At 32.0% G+C, this 19,094-nt stretch overlaps 2 protein-coding genes across 4 annotated transcripts; both read right to left on the reverse strand.

Moving 5' to 3' along the window:
* Nucleotides 1–485: 485 nt before the first annotated feature.
* Nucleotides 486–3,957, reverse strand: LOC131651908 (uncharacterized). Of its 3 annotated transcripts, none has more exons than XM_058921633.1 (3): nt 3,785–3,957; nt 1,022–3,566; nt 486–931 (listed from the first exon to the last, which is right to left on the reverse strand). In XM_058921633.1, exon 2 carries the CDS (start codon nt 3,561–3,563, stop codon nt 1,023–1,025), a length of 2,541 nt encoding a protein of 846 aa, XP_058777616.1. In that variant the 5' UTR covers nt 3,564–3,566; nt 3,785–3,957; the 3' UTR covers nt 486–931; nt 1,022. The 3 variants fall into 3 exon arrangements, with proteins under 3 accessions (XP_058777616.1, XP_058777615.1, XP_058777614.1); XM_058921632.1 differs by having other exon boundaries at nt 486–928; nt 1,022–3,569; XM_058921631.1 differs by having other exon boundaries at nt 1,022–3,569; nt 3,785–3,956.
* A 1,594-nt stretch (nt 3,958–5,551) lies between these two features.
* Nucleotides 5,552–9,559, reverse strand: LOC131651909 (uncharacterized). Its single transcript, XM_058921634.1, has 8 exons — nt 9,175–9,559; nt 8,944–9,017; nt 8,688–8,768; nt 8,272–8,356; nt 7,558–7,655; nt 6,867–6,954; nt 6,175–6,529; nt 5,552–6,086 (listed from the first exon to the last, which is right to left on the reverse strand). The coding sequence occupies exons 1-8, from the start codon at nt 9,439–9,441 to the stop codon at nt 5,833–5,835; spliced, it is 1,302 nt and encodes a 433-aa protein (XP_058777617.1). The 5' UTR covers nt 9,442–9,559; the 3' UTR covers nt 5,552–5,832.
* Nucleotides 9,560–19,094: the final 9,535 nt, after the last annotated feature.

The following is a 19,094-nucleotide window of genomic DNA, read 5'->3' on the forward strand; positions in this document are numbered from 1 at the left end:
GATGATTAATAAATTTAGAAAAATTTTAAAATTAGAAAGTGGGAAGTGGGTTATTATGGTTAATAGGGGTAAATGAATTTTATTATTATTAATATTAATTTAAGATAATTATTATTATTAATTTTATTTTAATTATTAATTAATTAATAAGTGAATTAATTTTGGTGGGAGTTTTGGAGGGAAGAAGTTATAGGATTATAATTTAGTATGATGACAAATTTTAGCTACATTGTGACTATTGCTGTTTAGACCAAAGGTGCTTTATCACAATGCCAGCAAGCCTCAAAGAGTGTTGCAAAATCAAATATGATGTCTGCAAGTTTTTAAAGGTTGATTATCAAGTTTTTAAAGGTTGATTATCAAGTTTTTCAGGTAGATTATCATCAAGTTTTTCACTATAGCAGACACATTTGCAGTCACTACTATTTGTTTATATATTTCATTTACGACAAAAATTTTATCCCACCATTCATGCCAACAAAATATAATAAAAAGAACTTTCATTCAATAATTTTTTCGAATTCTCTCATATATAGGAAAGTTTAAGTTTCCCTGAGAAAAATTCACACACACCACACATGGTGGTTATCATCTCTTCCCAGTCCCTTTTCTACTTCCTCTTTTCTTCTAACTCCCAAACAACATCCAAATAAAGGGGGGAAATAAACAGAAGGAACTCCAACTGTTACATGAACCTTAGCATAGCAAATAACTTCAAATGATCAGACTAATGATCACACTGACAATACTGATGAAAACACTGTTTACTATTTAAGCATCCTTTTTGGAAGACTTGTGTGATACTCCTCAAAGTTGCAATGAGCTAGCTATTCAATACTTGTGGCCGCACCTTCTTAGCTTGTGGTGTTCTTCACAACAGTTGGAATTATCATACCAATAAGAGACCTTATACCTTCTGTACACTTCTCTTCTATGATATAAGAATATTATTATCATGAATTAATAAATAAATTAAATTATAAAAGTTTAATATATCTAAGCAAATAAAATACATAGATACCTCATAATTGTTCGTTACGCGATTTCATGTTGTGACATCGTTGAATGATGAGCTCATTGTCAATAGTGTTGAGCACATCTTTCTCAATGTATGTTACTAGACAATCATTCATCCATTCATTGGCTATTCGATTATGCAACATATTCTTCACAAACTTCATAGCAGAACATGCTCTTTCAATGGTTGGTGTAGCAACGGGTAAAATCATAGCTAACTTCAAAAGAAGATAAACTAATGGGTAGACAATATGTTTTCTAGTTTCAACCAACTTCTCTGAAAGATCATTGATTTCTTTTAAAGATGCAAATTCAGCATCACTACGCACATCAATGATGTAAGCCTCAAGTTGATTATCAAGCGTCGTTAAGTCCATAGGAGAAAATTCATGTGGATAAAATCTTGCAAATTCCATCACCCGTGTCTTATCAAAAGCAGAGAATTTATTGATTGGACTCAAACCAGCCATAGAAAGGAGCAACTGAGTATTTGCCTCAGTAAAGCGGTCATTAAGTTCATGAAGTTGCATGTCCACAACAGTATAAAATAATTCAACATGATAGTGATGCTCTATTGTAATAGCTTGAGCTTTGTCTTCGCGTCGTGACTTCCCCTTAGAAGAAAATATATCTTCCATATGAGGAACATTAATAACATGCTTATTACAAAATAAAATTACTTCTTGCAATAAAGACTCCCACCCATTACTCCTCATAGCTTGTAACTGTTGTTTTGTGACGTTAACCAAGTTCATAGCATCATCGATGTTTTGGTCTTTTCTTTGCAATGCTTGTGACAATTCATTTGATATAGCCAAGACATTTTTCATCAAATGCAATGTGAATGCAAAATCAAACTCCTCAAACAAAAGTAAAAGACCATTGGCTTCAGCTCTTTGATCTACATTTAACCCATTTTCTTTCATAATTTCAAGAACATCAGTTATAGCAGAATACATAGTTATCAAATTGACCAAAGTTGCATGATGTGAACTCAAACGAGTATCCATAGCTCGTTTGAGAATAGTTTCTTGATACAAACCTTGTCCACTAGGAATTTCTCCTATTTCCAATGCCTTTCTAACATCGACTATTTGCTTTTCACTAAGCACATCGTGTTGTTTGCATGGCCCCCCAACAACATTCAATAAAGTGGACACTGATTTAAAAAAAGAACAAACTTGAAGGTGATTTTTGGCAATAGCAACTAAGGTAAGCTGTAATTGATGAGCAAAAGAATGTACATAAAATGCATATGGGTTCTCCTCTAATATCAAACTTTTGAGACCAGAAAATTCTTCTTGCAAGTTGCTAGCACCGTCATAACCATATCCACGAATTCTTGATATACTAAGCCCATGTTTGCAAAATAAGTCATCAATTTGCTTTTTAAATGATAAAGCTGTAATATCTTTCACATTAACAATACCAAGAAAATGCTCAACAGTACTTCCCTTTTTGTTAACATAGCGTAAAGCAACAACCATTTGCCACTTATTTGATATGTCACAAACTTCATCAACAAAAATACCAAATAATCCATCTCCAAGATCACTAATAATAGCATTAGTGGTTTCTAAAGCAGCTGCGTTAAGAATATACTTTTGAATTGCTGGAGTGATCAATTGATAATTTTCTGAAGTGTTTTCCAACGTAACAAGACTTCTTGAATTTTCACATTTAAAAAGATCTTTAAGAAGTTCAAGGAAATTACCTTGATCGGTAGAACCGGTTGATTCAATATCACACAAAGCTAAACCTTGCTTTAGCATAAAGCGAATGCAATCAATTGTAGCTGCTAAACGACTCGGATGCAAGTCAAAAGCTTGTTCAGATTGCTTATTAGACAACACCATTTGATTTTGTTTCATGAAATCTAGACATTTCTTCCAAGCAATGTTATGAGCACTATTAGGACCTCCAACATGAGATGAAAGCCTCTCTTTCTTTTTCCAATTCGAGAACCCCTCTGTCACAAACGAATCACCGCCTACATGCTTCCCAAAATCAGACTTAAAAAGATAACAACAAAAACAAAACGCAGCATCTTTCTCTATGCTATACTCTAACCAATTTCCAAACTCAATATACCAAGACGGGCAAAATCTTCTTAATCCATTTCCCATTTTTCTCTGGGGAAAAGTATGTTTTCTAGGTTGAAACGGTCCTCTTTGTAGATAAACTTTCCGTATCTTGTCTCGATCATTAGGAAGATATGCTGACATTTTAATTCGCCTTCCAGGATCTAATGGCAACTCATCCAAATTAACTTCAATTTGTTGTTCTAGCTCTTGAGAACTAGATTGTTGCTCATCCGAGGGTAATTTCCTCTTCAAAGGTAACTTCTCATCCAAATTAACTTCAATTTTTTGTTCTTGTTCTTGAGAACTAGATTGTTGCTCATCTGAGGGCAATTTCCTTTTCAAAGGTAACTTCTCATTCAAATTAAGTTCAATTTGTTGTTCTTGCTCTTGAGAATTAGATTGTTGCTCATTTGAGGGTAATTTCCTCTTCAAAGGTAACTTCTTTTTGAAAAATCTTTCCATTATCTTCTACAAATGAAAAGAAAGTTAATAACAGTCAATTTGAAGTTACAGACACACTCAATTTCAACTCAAACCAATCAATTGTCATCAAATTTAGCAACATGAAAACCCTAAAGTTGTAATTTTTATGCAGACAAAGTAACAGTGGCATAATCGGAAGAAACATTCGGAAAAGCAATTCTGAAAGAAATATTACAAGCAGTGTATGATAGAGATGATACCTGAAGATAAAAACAAGATCAATGGCGACGGTGTAGAGGTTTGGACCGGATGAAGGAAAGAACGGCGGAGAGAGTGAAGTGAGATGAGAGAAAGCGAGAAACAGTGTCTGTCTAAAGGGGAGAGGGCGTGTGTTGACAACTATGGGGCACTTTGTAAAGTTCATATTTAGATGTTCCAAATATCAAAATAGAGATTTTCTTAAAGCATCTACTTAGTCTCTCTTTGTTAAAATTAGGGTTGACTGATAAGCTAACTTACTTAGTCTCTCTTTGTTAAAATTATGGTTGACTGATAAGCTAGCTTATAATTGATGACTGATTAATGGCTGATGGTTAGTCTCTCTTTGTTAAAATTAGGGTTGACTGATAAGCTAGTTTATAATTGATGACTGATTAATGGGTGATGGTTAATGGCTGATAGTTTATAGTAGTTTATAGTTGATGACCGATAGCTGATACGTTAATTAAAGTGTTTAGGAAAATTAATGATTTAACTAACTAATAAATATAAAATCACATAAAAAATATTTATTAATTAATAATTAAATACATATTTAAAATAATTAAAATTTAAAAGGGTATTAATGAAAAAAAATGATAAACTATCAGTTATAAGCTAAAATAACGTCTGAAAAATAAGGTATAAATTAGTAAAATAAATTATAAACTCGTGTAAAAAAAATTATTATCAAACAAATCTTTTGTTATTTTAGGAGCTTATAAATTATAAATTATAAGCTCTTCTATGGCTCGTCAAACCGAACCATAGTGAAAGAGACATGCTAATTTTAGCTAAATAATTGTTAATAATTTCGAGAGTTAAAGGACAAACGCTTGACTGATACCGAACCATAGTGAAAGAGACATGCTAATTTTAGCTAAATAATTGTTAATAATTTCGAGAGTTAAAGGACAAACGCTTGACTGATAAGAGTGTTACCGTGACTTAAAACAATAGGGTGAATTGTGATAAAAATAGTATTTTTCGAAGATTTAAATTCTATTAAACGTTGCTTGTACTACTATGATTGAGCAAAACTATAACGAATAAAAATCTATGACATTGTGCTTGGTAAATTCAAACCTGCCCTTGATGGCACTTCCAATATCCAATCGCTTCTTTTTCGTTTACAAATTTACTTTGGTAGTTAAATTCCAAACTCTAAGATAGTTTTGATTTAAAGATGATCCAATTCTTGTTTCCTCCTTTTCTTTTTTCGTTTAATTTTTTTGTTGCTGTTTGACAACCCTTATTGCCTTGTGCAGGAAATAAGCCACCTTGTTAATTCATTCATCTAATGCCTTCAATATAATATGCGATTTATATTTGAAAGAGTTGAGGCAGGATTTCATATAATGTATTGGATTTGATTATTCTCCTTGGAATCGTTACTTGCAAATAGGAGTAGACTTGATTTATAAAGGACAGGCACTCCTTAGATTGATTGCCACCTGCTCCCAGCCACTGTTAAATACCAGAAAACTTCAGATAAAATATTGTTCCTTCATCCTTGTTCTTTTTCATAATGTGTAGACTAAAAACGATTTGCTTCCTCAAACTTGAAAATTGGGAGGTCTTCATTCAATGGTCTTTATTCCATTGATGAAAATATGGAATTGAATGAAACAATGATCTGACCCAGTTTTTTTTTTTTTATAATACAAATTTCTTTGCTAAAAATTATAGGAATTTGTGTCAAATTAAGAAGTCATCCAAAGAATGTTACTATTTTGAAACATAATTTGCCTGCCTCATGGAGCTTGTAGTTATTGTAAATGGAAGATTCTTATTCTTTCAAGGAGAATTAAGATATGGAACAGTAGACAGCTAAGTAGCCAACTCACAGGAAGAAAACTGATTTTGAGAAATAAGTTCATCATCCTGAGAACCGTGATAGTGAAAGTTCTAATTCTAATCTTGTAGAATTTGATTCTATGAGAAAAAAAGGTCTCACAAGTGTTCCTCTAGACTTTTCTCGATTAGTTCCTTTTGACCTCTACACGTCAAACAAGTGTTCCTAAAAAAAAAGTAGCACACGTGCAGTCTTTTACAGAAGGTCGAAAAAATAATCCAAACCTTGACCGATTTCCCATATAGAGATGCCACATCCCCATGAACGGGCTTCCTCTAACCGCAAGGAAATTGACTTTAAAGATGGATAGAATACAGCATGTTTGATATCCTTGTCAGCAGTGTAAAAGAAAACATGTTCCCCGCTGTTCTTATCCCACTGCAGAGCAGGTCTGTGCTTCTCCAAAAGTGCTAGGTAATCTCTCCCAAGAATAGCTCCGCCACCTGAATCTGCACTTTGAATTTCACCAATATGTAACATAAAAACACTGTTACATGATAAGCCACAGATAAAACAAAAGAAAGTCTTTGGAATTACCCTTTGAAAGGGAGAAATCGTTTCCATAGAAGTTGATGCCAAGAAATATCTTGGGGGCGATGTTTTGGGCTCTATTGGCAGATGCACCAAGAAGAATCTGTAGAATAATTTGAATCCATTCCAAAGGTGCATTAGGACCAGGCTTGTGAGGATTAGAGAAGTCGTATGTCATTAACGAGAATCCATCGACAACTTCACTTAAGGTCTCTAGATCTTTTGGACCAAAGTCATGTGCTTGCAGATTCTGGGAAGATGGTGGACCTATAACATAGACCAACTGCAACTTTTGTCCACCAACTTTTTCTGAGCTTATAGAATGCAGTGCATCTCCAAGCTGTTTTACAAACTGCAAAGCCTGCGCTTGTAAAAGAATAAAGACCATGTCAACTGCTTTAGTGTGCAAATACATGAAAGTGAGAAATTCATACTAGAGTTCTTCAAATTGTAATGGTAAGTGTTACATATTCCATACAGGAACTGAATCACCTCGGACATATCCCTCGGATATCCCTAAACTTAAAAGAAGAAACAATTGTGATGTAAACTTTTAATGACTGCGTAGACCTTATAAACTTAAAAATCGACAGAATGAAGAAAATAATTTAGTCCGTGAATAACAGGCAGAGTTCCATATTATATGTTTGTTGTGTAAAAAGTATCTGAACATTAAACAGAACAGAACAGATACTCACCAAATTCCGCATGATTGGATCGTGTAAGATACCATAAGCTGCCCACCTTGACCAAGATTCTAAGACTACACCATCATATCCCATTTCCCTACAGAAGAAGCACGTTCACACAAAAAGAAAACTATATCACAATAGAGCCAATGTATCAAGAAAGGGAGATCTTGATATATGAACATTTGCTGCCATGAACAAATTCTGTTTTCCATCCAATACACCCGGGTAATGGGTTCTTTAAAGTAGAAGAAATTCTCTACTATATTGCAATTAGCTGGGTAAAAGAAGTATTATTACACCACAAAACATTGTAAGGTAGAATAAGTGATAGGAAAATGACACAGAATTATTGGCAAAAACATTTGGGTTTAAGAAGGGTAAGTCATTCAAGTGGTTAATTACATAATATTATTAACCGCTTGTGTGATCAACTGATCAATTCTGAAAATATCTTTCAGAATTGCATCATAATGTGTTTATTGCAGTGTACCATTACCGATGAGTGACACCAAGAGACTATTCATACATTCATTCTTGCAGCAAATGATTAACAAATATGGAATAGCTAAATCAGTGACCACAAGAAGAACATATAAGCAAAAGCTGGATATTTCTCTAACACAAGAAATAACTCTCTTCCTCCCATAAAATAAAACCACTTCCTTAAAGAATTATCATAAAATAATCAAAAGCTTACTTGCACTCTGTGACAATAAGGTCAATGGCTTTGTTCCTTAGTTTCTTCTTTCTCAGTAGATCTTGTGGTGATGCTTCCAGAACAACTCTAGGCAAGATCTACATGTAATAGAAAAAAATTAGTGATGGTTCGCTAAGGCAAGATCTAAGGAAATGCATAACAATAGTACTAGGACAATATAGTTAAACAAATCTCAGGTTGGACATGTTAATGATATCATACAAGGCTAGCCATTGGGAAGGAAAAATTGTTAGCTAGTCCAAATCCCAGAATGTTCTTTTCTACTTAGGACGAGGGTTAAAATAGGCAAGAAACTTAAGAATAATTTACTTCACAAACTCTCCCACATCCCTGCTACACTGCTACAAAGCTTATGATTCAGCAGGAATGCTTAAACTGCAACAGTCTTACAGTTAAAATTTATAATTTAATTCAAATTAAATCATACATCCCATATATACCATATATATTTTCTTTTTTTTCTTTTCATTTACACCCACAAAGCCAGTGTCACTCCTATTAGCAAACCCCATAAGAAACAACTCCCCAGTTTAGCTATACTTTCTAGTTTACAAATCTGAAATTAAGAATGTCATCGAGTACGTAACATAGCTTTAAAAATTATTATATAATACATGTAGAGTAAAGACTTAATGGACAAAAGAGGTATTTAATTTGTCAATGATGAAATAAAAATAAGTTTAGAAGTTGTACCAAAGCTTCTCCCGATTTTCTAAGCTCCGAGATCCATCCTCTGTCAGCATTATGTCTCCCCTCTAGAACTAAGCTAGACTGTTGGCTGGCAATAGCAACTGATGAAGCAAGGCGATAAAGCCATATAATAACAACTAGCTAGATTAACAAAACCTATGTTTTATCAATGAGTGTATACTAGAATTTCAGTATAAGCATCCAGGTCATGACATGTCACAAATAAGAAGGCTAAATAACAAGTAAAACTTCAGAAAGCTAGAATCTAACTATACTATGAATTTTTGGAATGCTTGCAAAATACATTTGAAAGCTCTGGTGAAGTGAAACAAAGAGGGCAAGGAATGTAATAGATTTCAGCTCTCCCTCATCCCTAAATTTCTTCAATAATCTAAGTCACCAAGGACTGAAGTGCATACCTCTTTAAATCATACCAGACAGGTGATAAATGTGTAAACTTAGAGTTGAACTTTTTCGCCATTTCATAACCTAGAGAATTCCTGCCACAATTAAAATTTTCAAAGGTGTATATATAAATTGTAGATACAAAGCTATAACAGGAAGATTGACATGTAATGAAAAAAGAATAACATATAATAGAATTGAATTTTCACTATGAAGTACAAACATAAAGCAATACAATGCAACATACATTCAACAACAAAAAATGCATACCAGGGAGTAATGTAGCCAAGCACAGGGTAAGTATAATGTCGAATAGATGTATTTTCTGATACTTTTGTATTCTCCTAAATTCATTGTAAATTTATAACATCAGTAACATAACAGGATTACAATACTCAAAACTCGAATTTCACAATTACACTGTAAACATTGCTTTGAAGCAACAAATTGAAACAGTTTGTAATAGAATCAGATTCAAAGCGAAGTTATGGAGGTGCTTACAGTGAGTATGTCTTGGTAATTGGTGTCGGTAGTAACAAGGCCTCGTTGATGTACATAGGATCCGTTATGTTGCGAAGAAGGAGCTTGTTTCAACCAGTATACGGCGATGGCAATCACCGAGGAAAGGACGAAGAAGGCAATGACTTTGATGGCACTGGAAGACGAGCGTGCCTCAGTTCGTTTCTCTGGTCGTGAAGATGACTTGATTTGGTTTTCCCGGCGACCGGGACTCGGGGCTGGCCGTTGATGGTCTCGCTTTTTCGGCATTTCGCCGCAATGATTTGTTTCTCGGTTTTCCGGTGGCTGAAACGACAGTTTACGGCTTCCTCGGATTAAATTAGTCACGGTAGTTAAAAATAGACTCCATCTCTCCTATAAACTTAGGAGAACTAATTACCACCAAATATACTAAAACACCCTTTAGATTATTATCCTAAATAATGTCACGTTATAGTTTCTTAAGAATATTTTGGACAATACATACATTTTTTTTAAAACAAATTAATTTAATATATAATATAACGTTTTATACATTAAAGTAACTTTTATATTTAGAATAAAGACTCAATTTGTTCCCTCACAAAAATTATAATTTAAATTAATCTCGACAAAAAAAAAATTAATTTAATTCTTTTTAAAATTTAACCGAGTTATTATATTAGTCTTTTCGTATATATTTTTTTAAAATTGATTTTTTTATTTTTAAATCGTGACTAAATTGTCATGTTGAATTTTATTTTATTGTTCATTTTTAAATACTAAATTAATTTTTAATTTCAATTTAATTTTAAACAACTCATATATAACAATATCAAAAAAGCCAAAATTTGTTCCTATAAAAATCGAACCAAGAACTTTTAAGGCACATCATATGCTTTGACCACTAAGTTAATGTATATTGGTGATAAATTATTCTCATTATTTGCATTAATATTAAATATTTTTAAATTTAAAATGAAAAATACAAAATTTATAAGATAAAATGATTGTCATTTTAGAACTACACAAATTATTGTTAATATTTTTAATGATGAATGTCTAACTTAATAATTTAGAATTAACATTTGATTATTTACTTATTTTAAAAAATACACAAATTTAAAAATAAAATTAATTAAAAATAAATTCTAAATATTATTAATAAAGCAGAAATAAATAAATAATATTTACTTGAAATTAAATAACACACAAAAAAATATTTACTTATTTCAAATGCCCCACGATTTCTAACTTGGGCCAAACCAAAACACACACAGTGTACTCAACCTAATCTACTTTTAATATAATAAAGTTGATTACATAGAAAATAATGCATCCATCCTAATTATTACTTATCATTTCATTACTATCCTATAACTACACTAATTATTACTGCCACCCAAATCAATTAAATTACCTTTGAACAAATCAATTTGCAGCAGCCCTAATTATTTGGCTTTAGTTTTCCAATCATTGAAAAATACACTGTTTTTACTCTGAAAAGACATCGGAAACTTACCAAACGTTTCTCGTTCTTCTTATGCTATTCATCCCCTATATTAAATCATCTCCACTTACTTCTCCTTAGAGTTATTTCCGTTCATCCCTCTTCCACCGTCATCTGCAAAATCGATTCAAATTTTGTTTCCCATTCCTATCTTTTTTCTTAAATCGTGACTGATCCATTAAAAAACATCATCATTCACCATGAGAACCGTAAATTCATCCTTTATCAAGACCATGGCAAACCCTTTCCAATTCCTTTATTTAATTTTGACTGCTTTGAGATATCTTATTAAAACCCACAACATAATCCCCAACTATTCAAACCTTTCGTAGCCCTAATCTTTCATCTTCTCCTCCAAAATCAACAATGGTTTCGAAGCCTCCAAAGGTAATTTTCCTTCTTTAATTTTTTTTTTTGCTTTTCATCGATCTGATTTTACTTTTTACTTTTTTGAATTGATAAGTCATTTTAATCTATTTTTATTAAAAATATATTTTTAATGAATTAATGAGAGAAAAATGGATTTTTTTTTACTGTTTTGTTTAGATTTAAATATAAGGAAAATGAAGTCTTTATGTTTAGAAATCTAGAGGAATTTGATTTTTGTTAAATGCTGACAGAAAAATCAGTATTGTACTCAATTGTTATTAATTTTAGAAATTAAGGTGTTTGATTTTGGAAGTATACTTTATTCACATTAAATTTAAAATTGTTGATTTCAACGATAGATATCTGGATACCTTGAATATTTTGTTCTGTATATTGGAGATTGATGTTGTTACCGTGAGAATTTTATTTTATTCTCTTTTTTTCTCACATATTTACTTTTTTTACTTGTTTATTTGATTTCGTTGTTGTGTTGAATTTACTCAGGTCTTTGTGAACTGAATTTGGACCCAATAATATATCTGATATCACCACAAAATATTCCACTTCTCTATTATTTTTCTACTATTAAACCTTATAATTACTATAAGTTTTTAAAAAATTATGTGTCTGTGCTGATTGATTATATCAATTTATTTGTGGTACCAGATGTTTTGCAATATCAAAATTTTGAATAATACAGTCATACTAATATGTTGTCGTTGGTTACTATTCTTTATCAAAATCCTATTTTTGGTTAAATGTTAAATTACAATGTTAAATTACAACGATAATGGTTTTGTTCAAATTTTTAGTTTATAAGGCAAGATTTTGTTTTATGCATTTACATGGAAATTAATTTTGTAGTTAATTTGCAGTTTAAAGTGCATACCTAAATAAGATCCAAATGTTGTTCTAGATACTCTGAATATTTTGTTGTCTGATGAGGTGTTATAAATTTGTTTTTGTTATATCATGTTATGATGTTGTTTGATTACATATTGTCTACAATTATGTGTCAATTTATTGATATAATTTTTCATTTTCTAGGTTTTGTTCTTCTGATAACCTGAGTTATGATGATGAAGATATGACTCAATGGTTTGGAAAAGGTAAGAAGCAAAGGTAGAATTCTGAGAAGAGAGACTTTGGCCTTATACTCTTATATTTGTATGAAAGTATTGCATTCTATAACCAATACCAGAGTCCATATATCTAAAATACATCTTATTTTTTATACAATTGATTAGTTTCTTACTATTCAATTTGTCTTTAGATAGTTTTCACTATTATTTATTTTCTTCTTATTTTGTTTTGAAGGGTACTCCCTCCGTCCCATAATGAGTGACCCATTTGGAATAAAATGGTGTCCCAAAATGAATGACCTATTTCAATTTGCAATGCACTTTTTCCAATTTTACCCTCTACTTAATAAAAGTTTCACCATTTTCAAGACATGATAAGGGTACTATAGTAAAAACGATACTCTCTCTTACTTTTATATCATTTTCTTAATATGTGTGAAATGGTGTGCTGGGTCACTCATTATGGGACGGAGGGAGTATAATTAGTCTATGTGAAAAGATGTAGCATTTGTTATTATCTAAAGAAAAGTTGTATTTTGTTGATTATAGATAATTATTCTCATTTTTAACTATTATCTTTCATTTTTTGTTTTGTTGCAATAATTATAATACTTTTTTACTGAATGAGAATGAATCCAAAAATAAGTTGAGGAAGAGACTATTATTTTGACTTTTGAATGAAATTGCATGATTTTTTATGCTTCACACGGTGATTGTATGAATAGATCCAATTATATATATTAAAGATTCAATTAAGTATAATTAAGATACATAGATTTTTATTGATTATATCTAAATTAAAGCATGTTTTAGTTTTCGGCCAAAAGACAATATTAATGATATATTTTAATTTTGTGTTATGAATATGTAAATTGAAATTACATATATTGCGAAATTGATTCAACTATTAATTATGATTTATTTTATAGATTTTGTAAGTATATTGAGTGCGCCTAAGAGGGGGGGGGGGGGTGTGAATTAGGTTTTTAAAGATTTATCCGGTTTTTAGAATACTTGTACTTATTTTTGGTTAAGTGTTTGAAGGTTTTTGAATGGTTCTTTTCTTTTCTTGATAATAGTGATGAAAGCGGTAAATTGCGGAAAAGTAAAGAACACAACGATATATACTGGTTCCCCTCACAATCCGAGAGTACTCCAGTCCCCTTTCAACATGAAAGAGATTTTACTATTGTTAGATCTTTGTACAAGCCTACACAAGACTCCTCCTACAATCTTCTAACAAAACCACCAAGAACAATCCTCTTGGATTTTTCACTAACTTGTTTCCAACAATCCTGGACAACAAGATCTCAACCACCAAGAACAATCCTCTTGGATTTACTATCTTGATTATGAGAACAATCCTCTCACTAATCAATAACCCTTGCTTCCAACAATCCTGGATAGCAAGTCAATAATAATGAATATATTTGAGTAGAAATGTTAATGAACATATATCAATCTATAAGATTGATCTTCTCTTTCAAGTCAAGACAATTTACAATGATATAATAGTGCTCAAGTGTTTATGTATGAATGAGAAACTTTTCTAACAATGTGTAGAAAAAGTTTCAATGAAAGTTCAAGTATGAAACACTTGTATGAAAATATATGATGAAAATATATGATCAAAAATGTGGTAAATTGTAATGAAAGAGGTGAGATTCAAATATGAAAATATAGAGTATATATAGTGTCTTAACACCCCTAGAAATGAGTATTATTCAATGAAAAGGTGCAAAGATTGATGGTATTAAAATGGTTTACGTTCAGATTTGAAACATACTGTTTTTTGATTCTGGTACGCTGGAAATCGATTTACCATTATAGGAAATCGATTTCCCTGAAGCGTTGTGTCTAAAAATTCAAAAACTGACACTGGAAATCGATTTACCCATATAGAAAATCGATTTCCATGTTAAAAAACAGTTCTGGAAATCTGTTTCCAAATACAGGAAATCTGTTTCCAGTTCAGGAAATCTGTTTCCAAATACAGGAAATCTGTTTCCTGACAGCAAATAACTTTGATTTGAAATGTAGGAAAAGATTGATATTTTAGCCAAAATGACCATGCATGCAACTAATTATTTAGGAGAATATTGAGCACTAAGTTATCAATATAAATTGCATGCTTATACCTTAATAAATCAAGATCAATGCTATTCTTCAAAATATAATTCTTGAATTCTTTGATGCTAGCTTTTACGCATGATGAATCTTGAGTACTTGATTTGATTAAATTCACTTGAGGCTTTTTCCATACTTTTTGACATGATCTTTTGATTATTACTTTGTCTTCATCAAAACAAAATAGATGGAGAGTCTTGACTTCACATTCTCCCCCTTTTTGATGATGACAAACCATTGAAATTTGAAGTGCAATGTCTTTATGTGAATGCTCCCCCTAAATTTGATAACTCCCCCTTGATCAAAGCTCTCCCTTGATTTATAGAGAATATTATTTCTTTGTGGCTGCAAATGTTAGAGACAAGCAAGCATACACATATACACAAATATCTTCTCCCCCTTTGTCATTATCAAAAAGGATGGGAAAAAGATAAATTATAAAATATGAACAACAAAAATACTCCTTTACCTATGAGTTTTACCTCACGAGTGACTTTATCAAAACATTCATCTTTTGTGAAAAATGATTTTGAAACCTTTGACACAAAGTTGGCTTTTGTTTAGAAGATTTTGCTTTAGTTTTTCAACATAAAGTAAGTCTTCAATTGATATGAAATTTAGTACTCCAACTTTGTCAATGCCAAGAATTCTTCCTTTAAGGTATTCTCCATATGTGAAATCACCCTTGGACTTTAAAACTAGATTTGAAAGTTAGTTTATGTCTCCCGTCAAATGCTTAGAACCACCACTTGTCAAAAAAAAAAAACCATAGATTTTAAGTGGTCCTCAAGCAAACCTACAAAACAAATTAAGTTTGATTTGGTACCCAATGTGCTTTGGGTCCATCATAGTTAGTTCCTTTCTTAACCCACACATAATGACCACTTGCCACACTGAAATTTCTTACATAGCAAGCATTAGGTGTATGACCAACAATACCACAATAAAAACAAGTAGGAACAAAATTACTTTTATATTTAGGAACATATGGTTTCTTTTTAGGAAACCTTTTAGGATGATGATAAACCTTTTGTGCTTTATCCAATTTGTTGAATTGTTCACCTGCCTTCACAAAGATAGTTTTACTAGTACTTGGTTTAGACTTTGCATATCCAAGACCACTTTTATCATTAGGGAATCTTTGTTGCCTAAGGACACCTTCCAACCCAATTTGTCCTTTTTCATACCTTTCAAGGACTCTCTTTAATTGAACAATTTGAAAAGAAAGTGATTCACAATTCTTGCATGCAACACTATTTTCTTGAACACTAATCATTTTTTCTTTGTCATCTTTTTGTTCTTCTTCAATTATCTTAACCTTCTCTTCTAAAGATGATATTATTTTCTTTTGAGATGAGATAGTTTTATAGAGAATTTTGCACTCATTTAACAATTCATTTATAGCATCTTGAACATCATTATCAAAAAGAGAAAATTCATTACTAACCTCATTGTCTTCATCATCAGAATGGTGTGTTGCTACCAATGCAAGATTCACATGTTCTTCATCTGAAGATGAACTTATTTCATTGTCATCCCATGCTACATATGCTTTCTTTGATTTTTTATCCTTATTTTTCTTGAAGTATTTGTCCTTCTTTTCAAGTTTAGGGCATTCACTTTTGACATGTCCTCTTTCTCCACATTCAAAGCATTTAATCTTCCTTGTTGGTGCTTCCTCTTTAATGATCTCCTTTTTCTTTTCTTTTCTTAGAAATTTTTCAAACTTTTTGATAAACTCATTATCTTCTTCACTAGTGGATTCATCCTCTTGATTGCTATGATGCTTGACTCTTGTCTTCAAGGCAATATCTTTTGAATCTTTTATTTGAATTTCATGCGTTTCAAGTCTTCCGAGTTCTGTTTCATATTCTTGAAGTTTACCGAACAAGGTTGCAGAAGTCATCTTTGATAGATTCTTTTTCTCGGATATCGCCGTTACTTTCGGTTGCCATTCTCTCGTTAAAGATCTAAGCACTTTTAGATTTAGTTCTTCGCTAGTGAGGGTCTTACCAAGTGCCTTCAAGTGATTTGTCAAATGAACGAATCGTTTTTGCAATTCGAGAATAGTTTCTCTAGGCTTCATTCTAAACAGTTCGTATTCTTGACTTAAGGTATTCAATCTTGATCTTTTAACTTCGGTGGTACCTTCATGAGTTTCTACAAGAGTATCCCATATTTCCTTTGCGGTTGTACATGCCGATACTCGGAAAAATTCATCCATACTAAGAGCACCTTGAAGAAGATTGACCGCCTTTTTGTCAGCAAGAACCTTCTTTCTATCATCATCGTTCCATGAAACTTTAAGCTTTGTTGATTCAACACCATCGACAACAGTTGTAGGAACAAATGGACCATTTTGGACTGCTTCCCATACTTCTTCTCCTTGTGCTTCTAAGTGAGCCTTCATTCGGATTTTCCAAAAGTCAAAGTATTCACCACAAAATAATGGAGGCTTGTTGTTACTACCACCATCTCTAAAAACTGGATTTTGATTTGCGGAAGCCATTCTGGATCTTTAGGAACAGGTTACCTATAACCTGCTCTGATGCCAATTGTAAGTATATTGAGTGCGCCTAAGAGGGGGGGTGAATTAGGTTTTTAAAGATTTATCCGGTTTTTAGAATACTTGTACTTATTTTTGGTTAAGTGTTTGAAGGTTTTTGAATGGTTCTTTTCTTTTCTTGATAATAGTGATGAAAGCGGTAAATTGCGGAAAAGTAAAGAACACAACGATATATACTGGTTCCCCTCACAATCCGAGAGTACTCCAGTCCCTTTCAACATGAAAGAGATTTTACTATTGTTAGATCTTTGTACAAGCCTACACAAGACTCCTCCTACAATCTTCTAACAAAACCACCAAGAACAATCCTCTTGGATTTTTCACTAACTTGTTTCCAACAATCCTGGACAACAAGATCTCAACCACCAAGAAAAATCCTCTTGGATTTACTATCTTGATTATGAGAACAATCCTCTCACTAATCAATAACCCTTGCTTCCAACAATCCTGGATAGCAAGTCAATAATAATGAATATATTTGAGTAGAAATGTTAATGAACATATATCAATCTATAAGATTGATCTTCTCTTTCAAGTCAAGACAATTTACAATGATATAATAGTGCTCAAGTGTTTATGTATGAATGAGAAACTTTTCTAACAATGTGTAGAAAAAGTTTCAATGAAAGTTCAAGTATGAAACACTTGTATGAAAATATATGATGAAAATATATGATCAAAAATGTGGTAAATTGTAATGAAAGAGGTGAGATTCAAATATGAAAATATAGAGTATATATAGTGTCTTAACACCCCTAGAAATGAGTATTATTCAATGAAAAGGTGCAAAGATTGATGGTATTAAAATGGTTCACGTTCAGATTTGAAACATACTGTTTTTTGATTCTGGTACGCTGGAAATCGATTTACCATTATAGGAAATCAATTTCCCTGAAGCGTTGTGTCTAAAAATTCAAAAACTGACACTGGAAATCGATTTACCCATATAGGAAATCGATTTCCATGTTAAAAAACAGTTCTGGAAATCTGTTTCCAAATACAGGAAATCTGTTTCCAGTTCAGGAAATCTGTTTCCAAATACAGGAAATCTGTTTCCTGACAGCAAATAACTTTGATTTGAAATGTAGGAAAAGATTGATATTTTAGCCAAAATGACCATGCATGCAACTAATTATTTAGGAGAATATTGAGCACTAAGTTATCAATATAAATTGCATGCTTATACCTTAATAAATCAAGATCAATGCTATTCTTCAAAATATAATTCTTGAATTCTTTGATGCTAGCTTTTACGCATGATGAATCTTGAGTACTTGATTTGATTAAATTCACTTGAGGCTTTTTCCATACTTTTTGACATGATCTTTTGATTATTACTTTGTCTTCATCAAAACAAAATAGATGGAGAGTCTTGACTTCACAGATTTTTTTAAACGTTAAAAGTAGGGATGTCAATGGGGCGGGGCGGGGCCGGGGGATACATTCCCACCATAATCCCCGCCATCGAATCTATTCCCCATCCCCGCTTCGGGTCCCCGCTACGGGGGGATTTTATTCCCCATCCCCGTCCCCGCGGATCCCCGCGGGTCCCCACGGATCCCCATGCGGAGATCCATAGACATGACTATTATTTTTTTAAACCAAATTTACAGTAAAAGCTTTAAAAAGTAATCACGAGAAATTTATAAATTTTCCGTTTACGATAAATAATATTGTTTTAACAATATTTAATCTATAATATTGAGTGTCATGACCACCAAAATTTCAAACTTAAAATAAACTTGAAATAATCATTTATATCTCACTGTTTTACTAACAATGCTTATATATATATATATATATATATATATATATATATATATATATATATATATATATATATATATATATATATATATATATATTAAATTTGTGTATATATATGAAATGACAAATAGACTTTACATAATAATTTAAAATTATATATATAATAAATTAAGGACATTTGGCTATTTTATGCGGGGCGGGGACTCCACGGGGCGGGGGATATTTACGCCACCCCCGTCCCCGAAGTCCTTCGGGGAGACTTTGTTCCCCATCCCCGTCCCCGTGGGGGAAAATTCCCCGTTTTTGGGGCCCCAAATGGGGAATCCCCGCTAACGGAAGCAAGTTGACATCCCTAGTTAAAAGATGACAATATCGTTTTGTTTCTATAAAAATTGATTCAATCTATTAATTATGATTTATTTTAAAAAATAGGATTGAATGTATATTTGTGATATTAGAAAAAAAAATTAATTGGAACAATAATTATTCAAGTTCTCTAAATATAATTGGGGCTGAGTATGCG

Source organism: Vicia villosa, linkage group LG2 (genome assembly GCF_029867415.1).
Source record: "Vicia villosa cultivar HV-30 ecotype Madison, WI linkage group LG2, Vvil1.0, whole genome shotgun sequence".
Lineage (NCBI taxonomy): Eukaryota > Viridiplantae > Streptophyta > Magnoliopsida > Fabales > Fabaceae > Vicia > Vicia villosa.

Excerpts from the sequence above, each read along its gene's own strand:
- LOC131651909 (XM_058921634.1), bottom strand. The coding sequence starts at position 9,441 with ATGCCGAAAAAGCGAGACCATCAACGGCCAGCCCCGAGTCCCGGTCGC. Across the intron at positions 6,955-7,557 it reads CTTATTGTCACAGAGTGCAA|GGAAATGGGATATGATGGTG; the intron begins GTAAGCTTTTGA and ends CTTCTTCTGTAG. Across the intron at positions 6,530-6,866 it reads ATCCAATCATGCGGAATTTG|GCTTTGCAGTTTGTAAAACA; the intron begins GTGAGTATCTGT and ends TTACAAGCGCAG.
- LOC131651908 (XM_058921633.1), bottom strand. The coding sequence starts at position 3,563 with ATGGAAAGATTTTTCAAAAAGAAGTTACCTTTGAAGAGGAAATTACCC.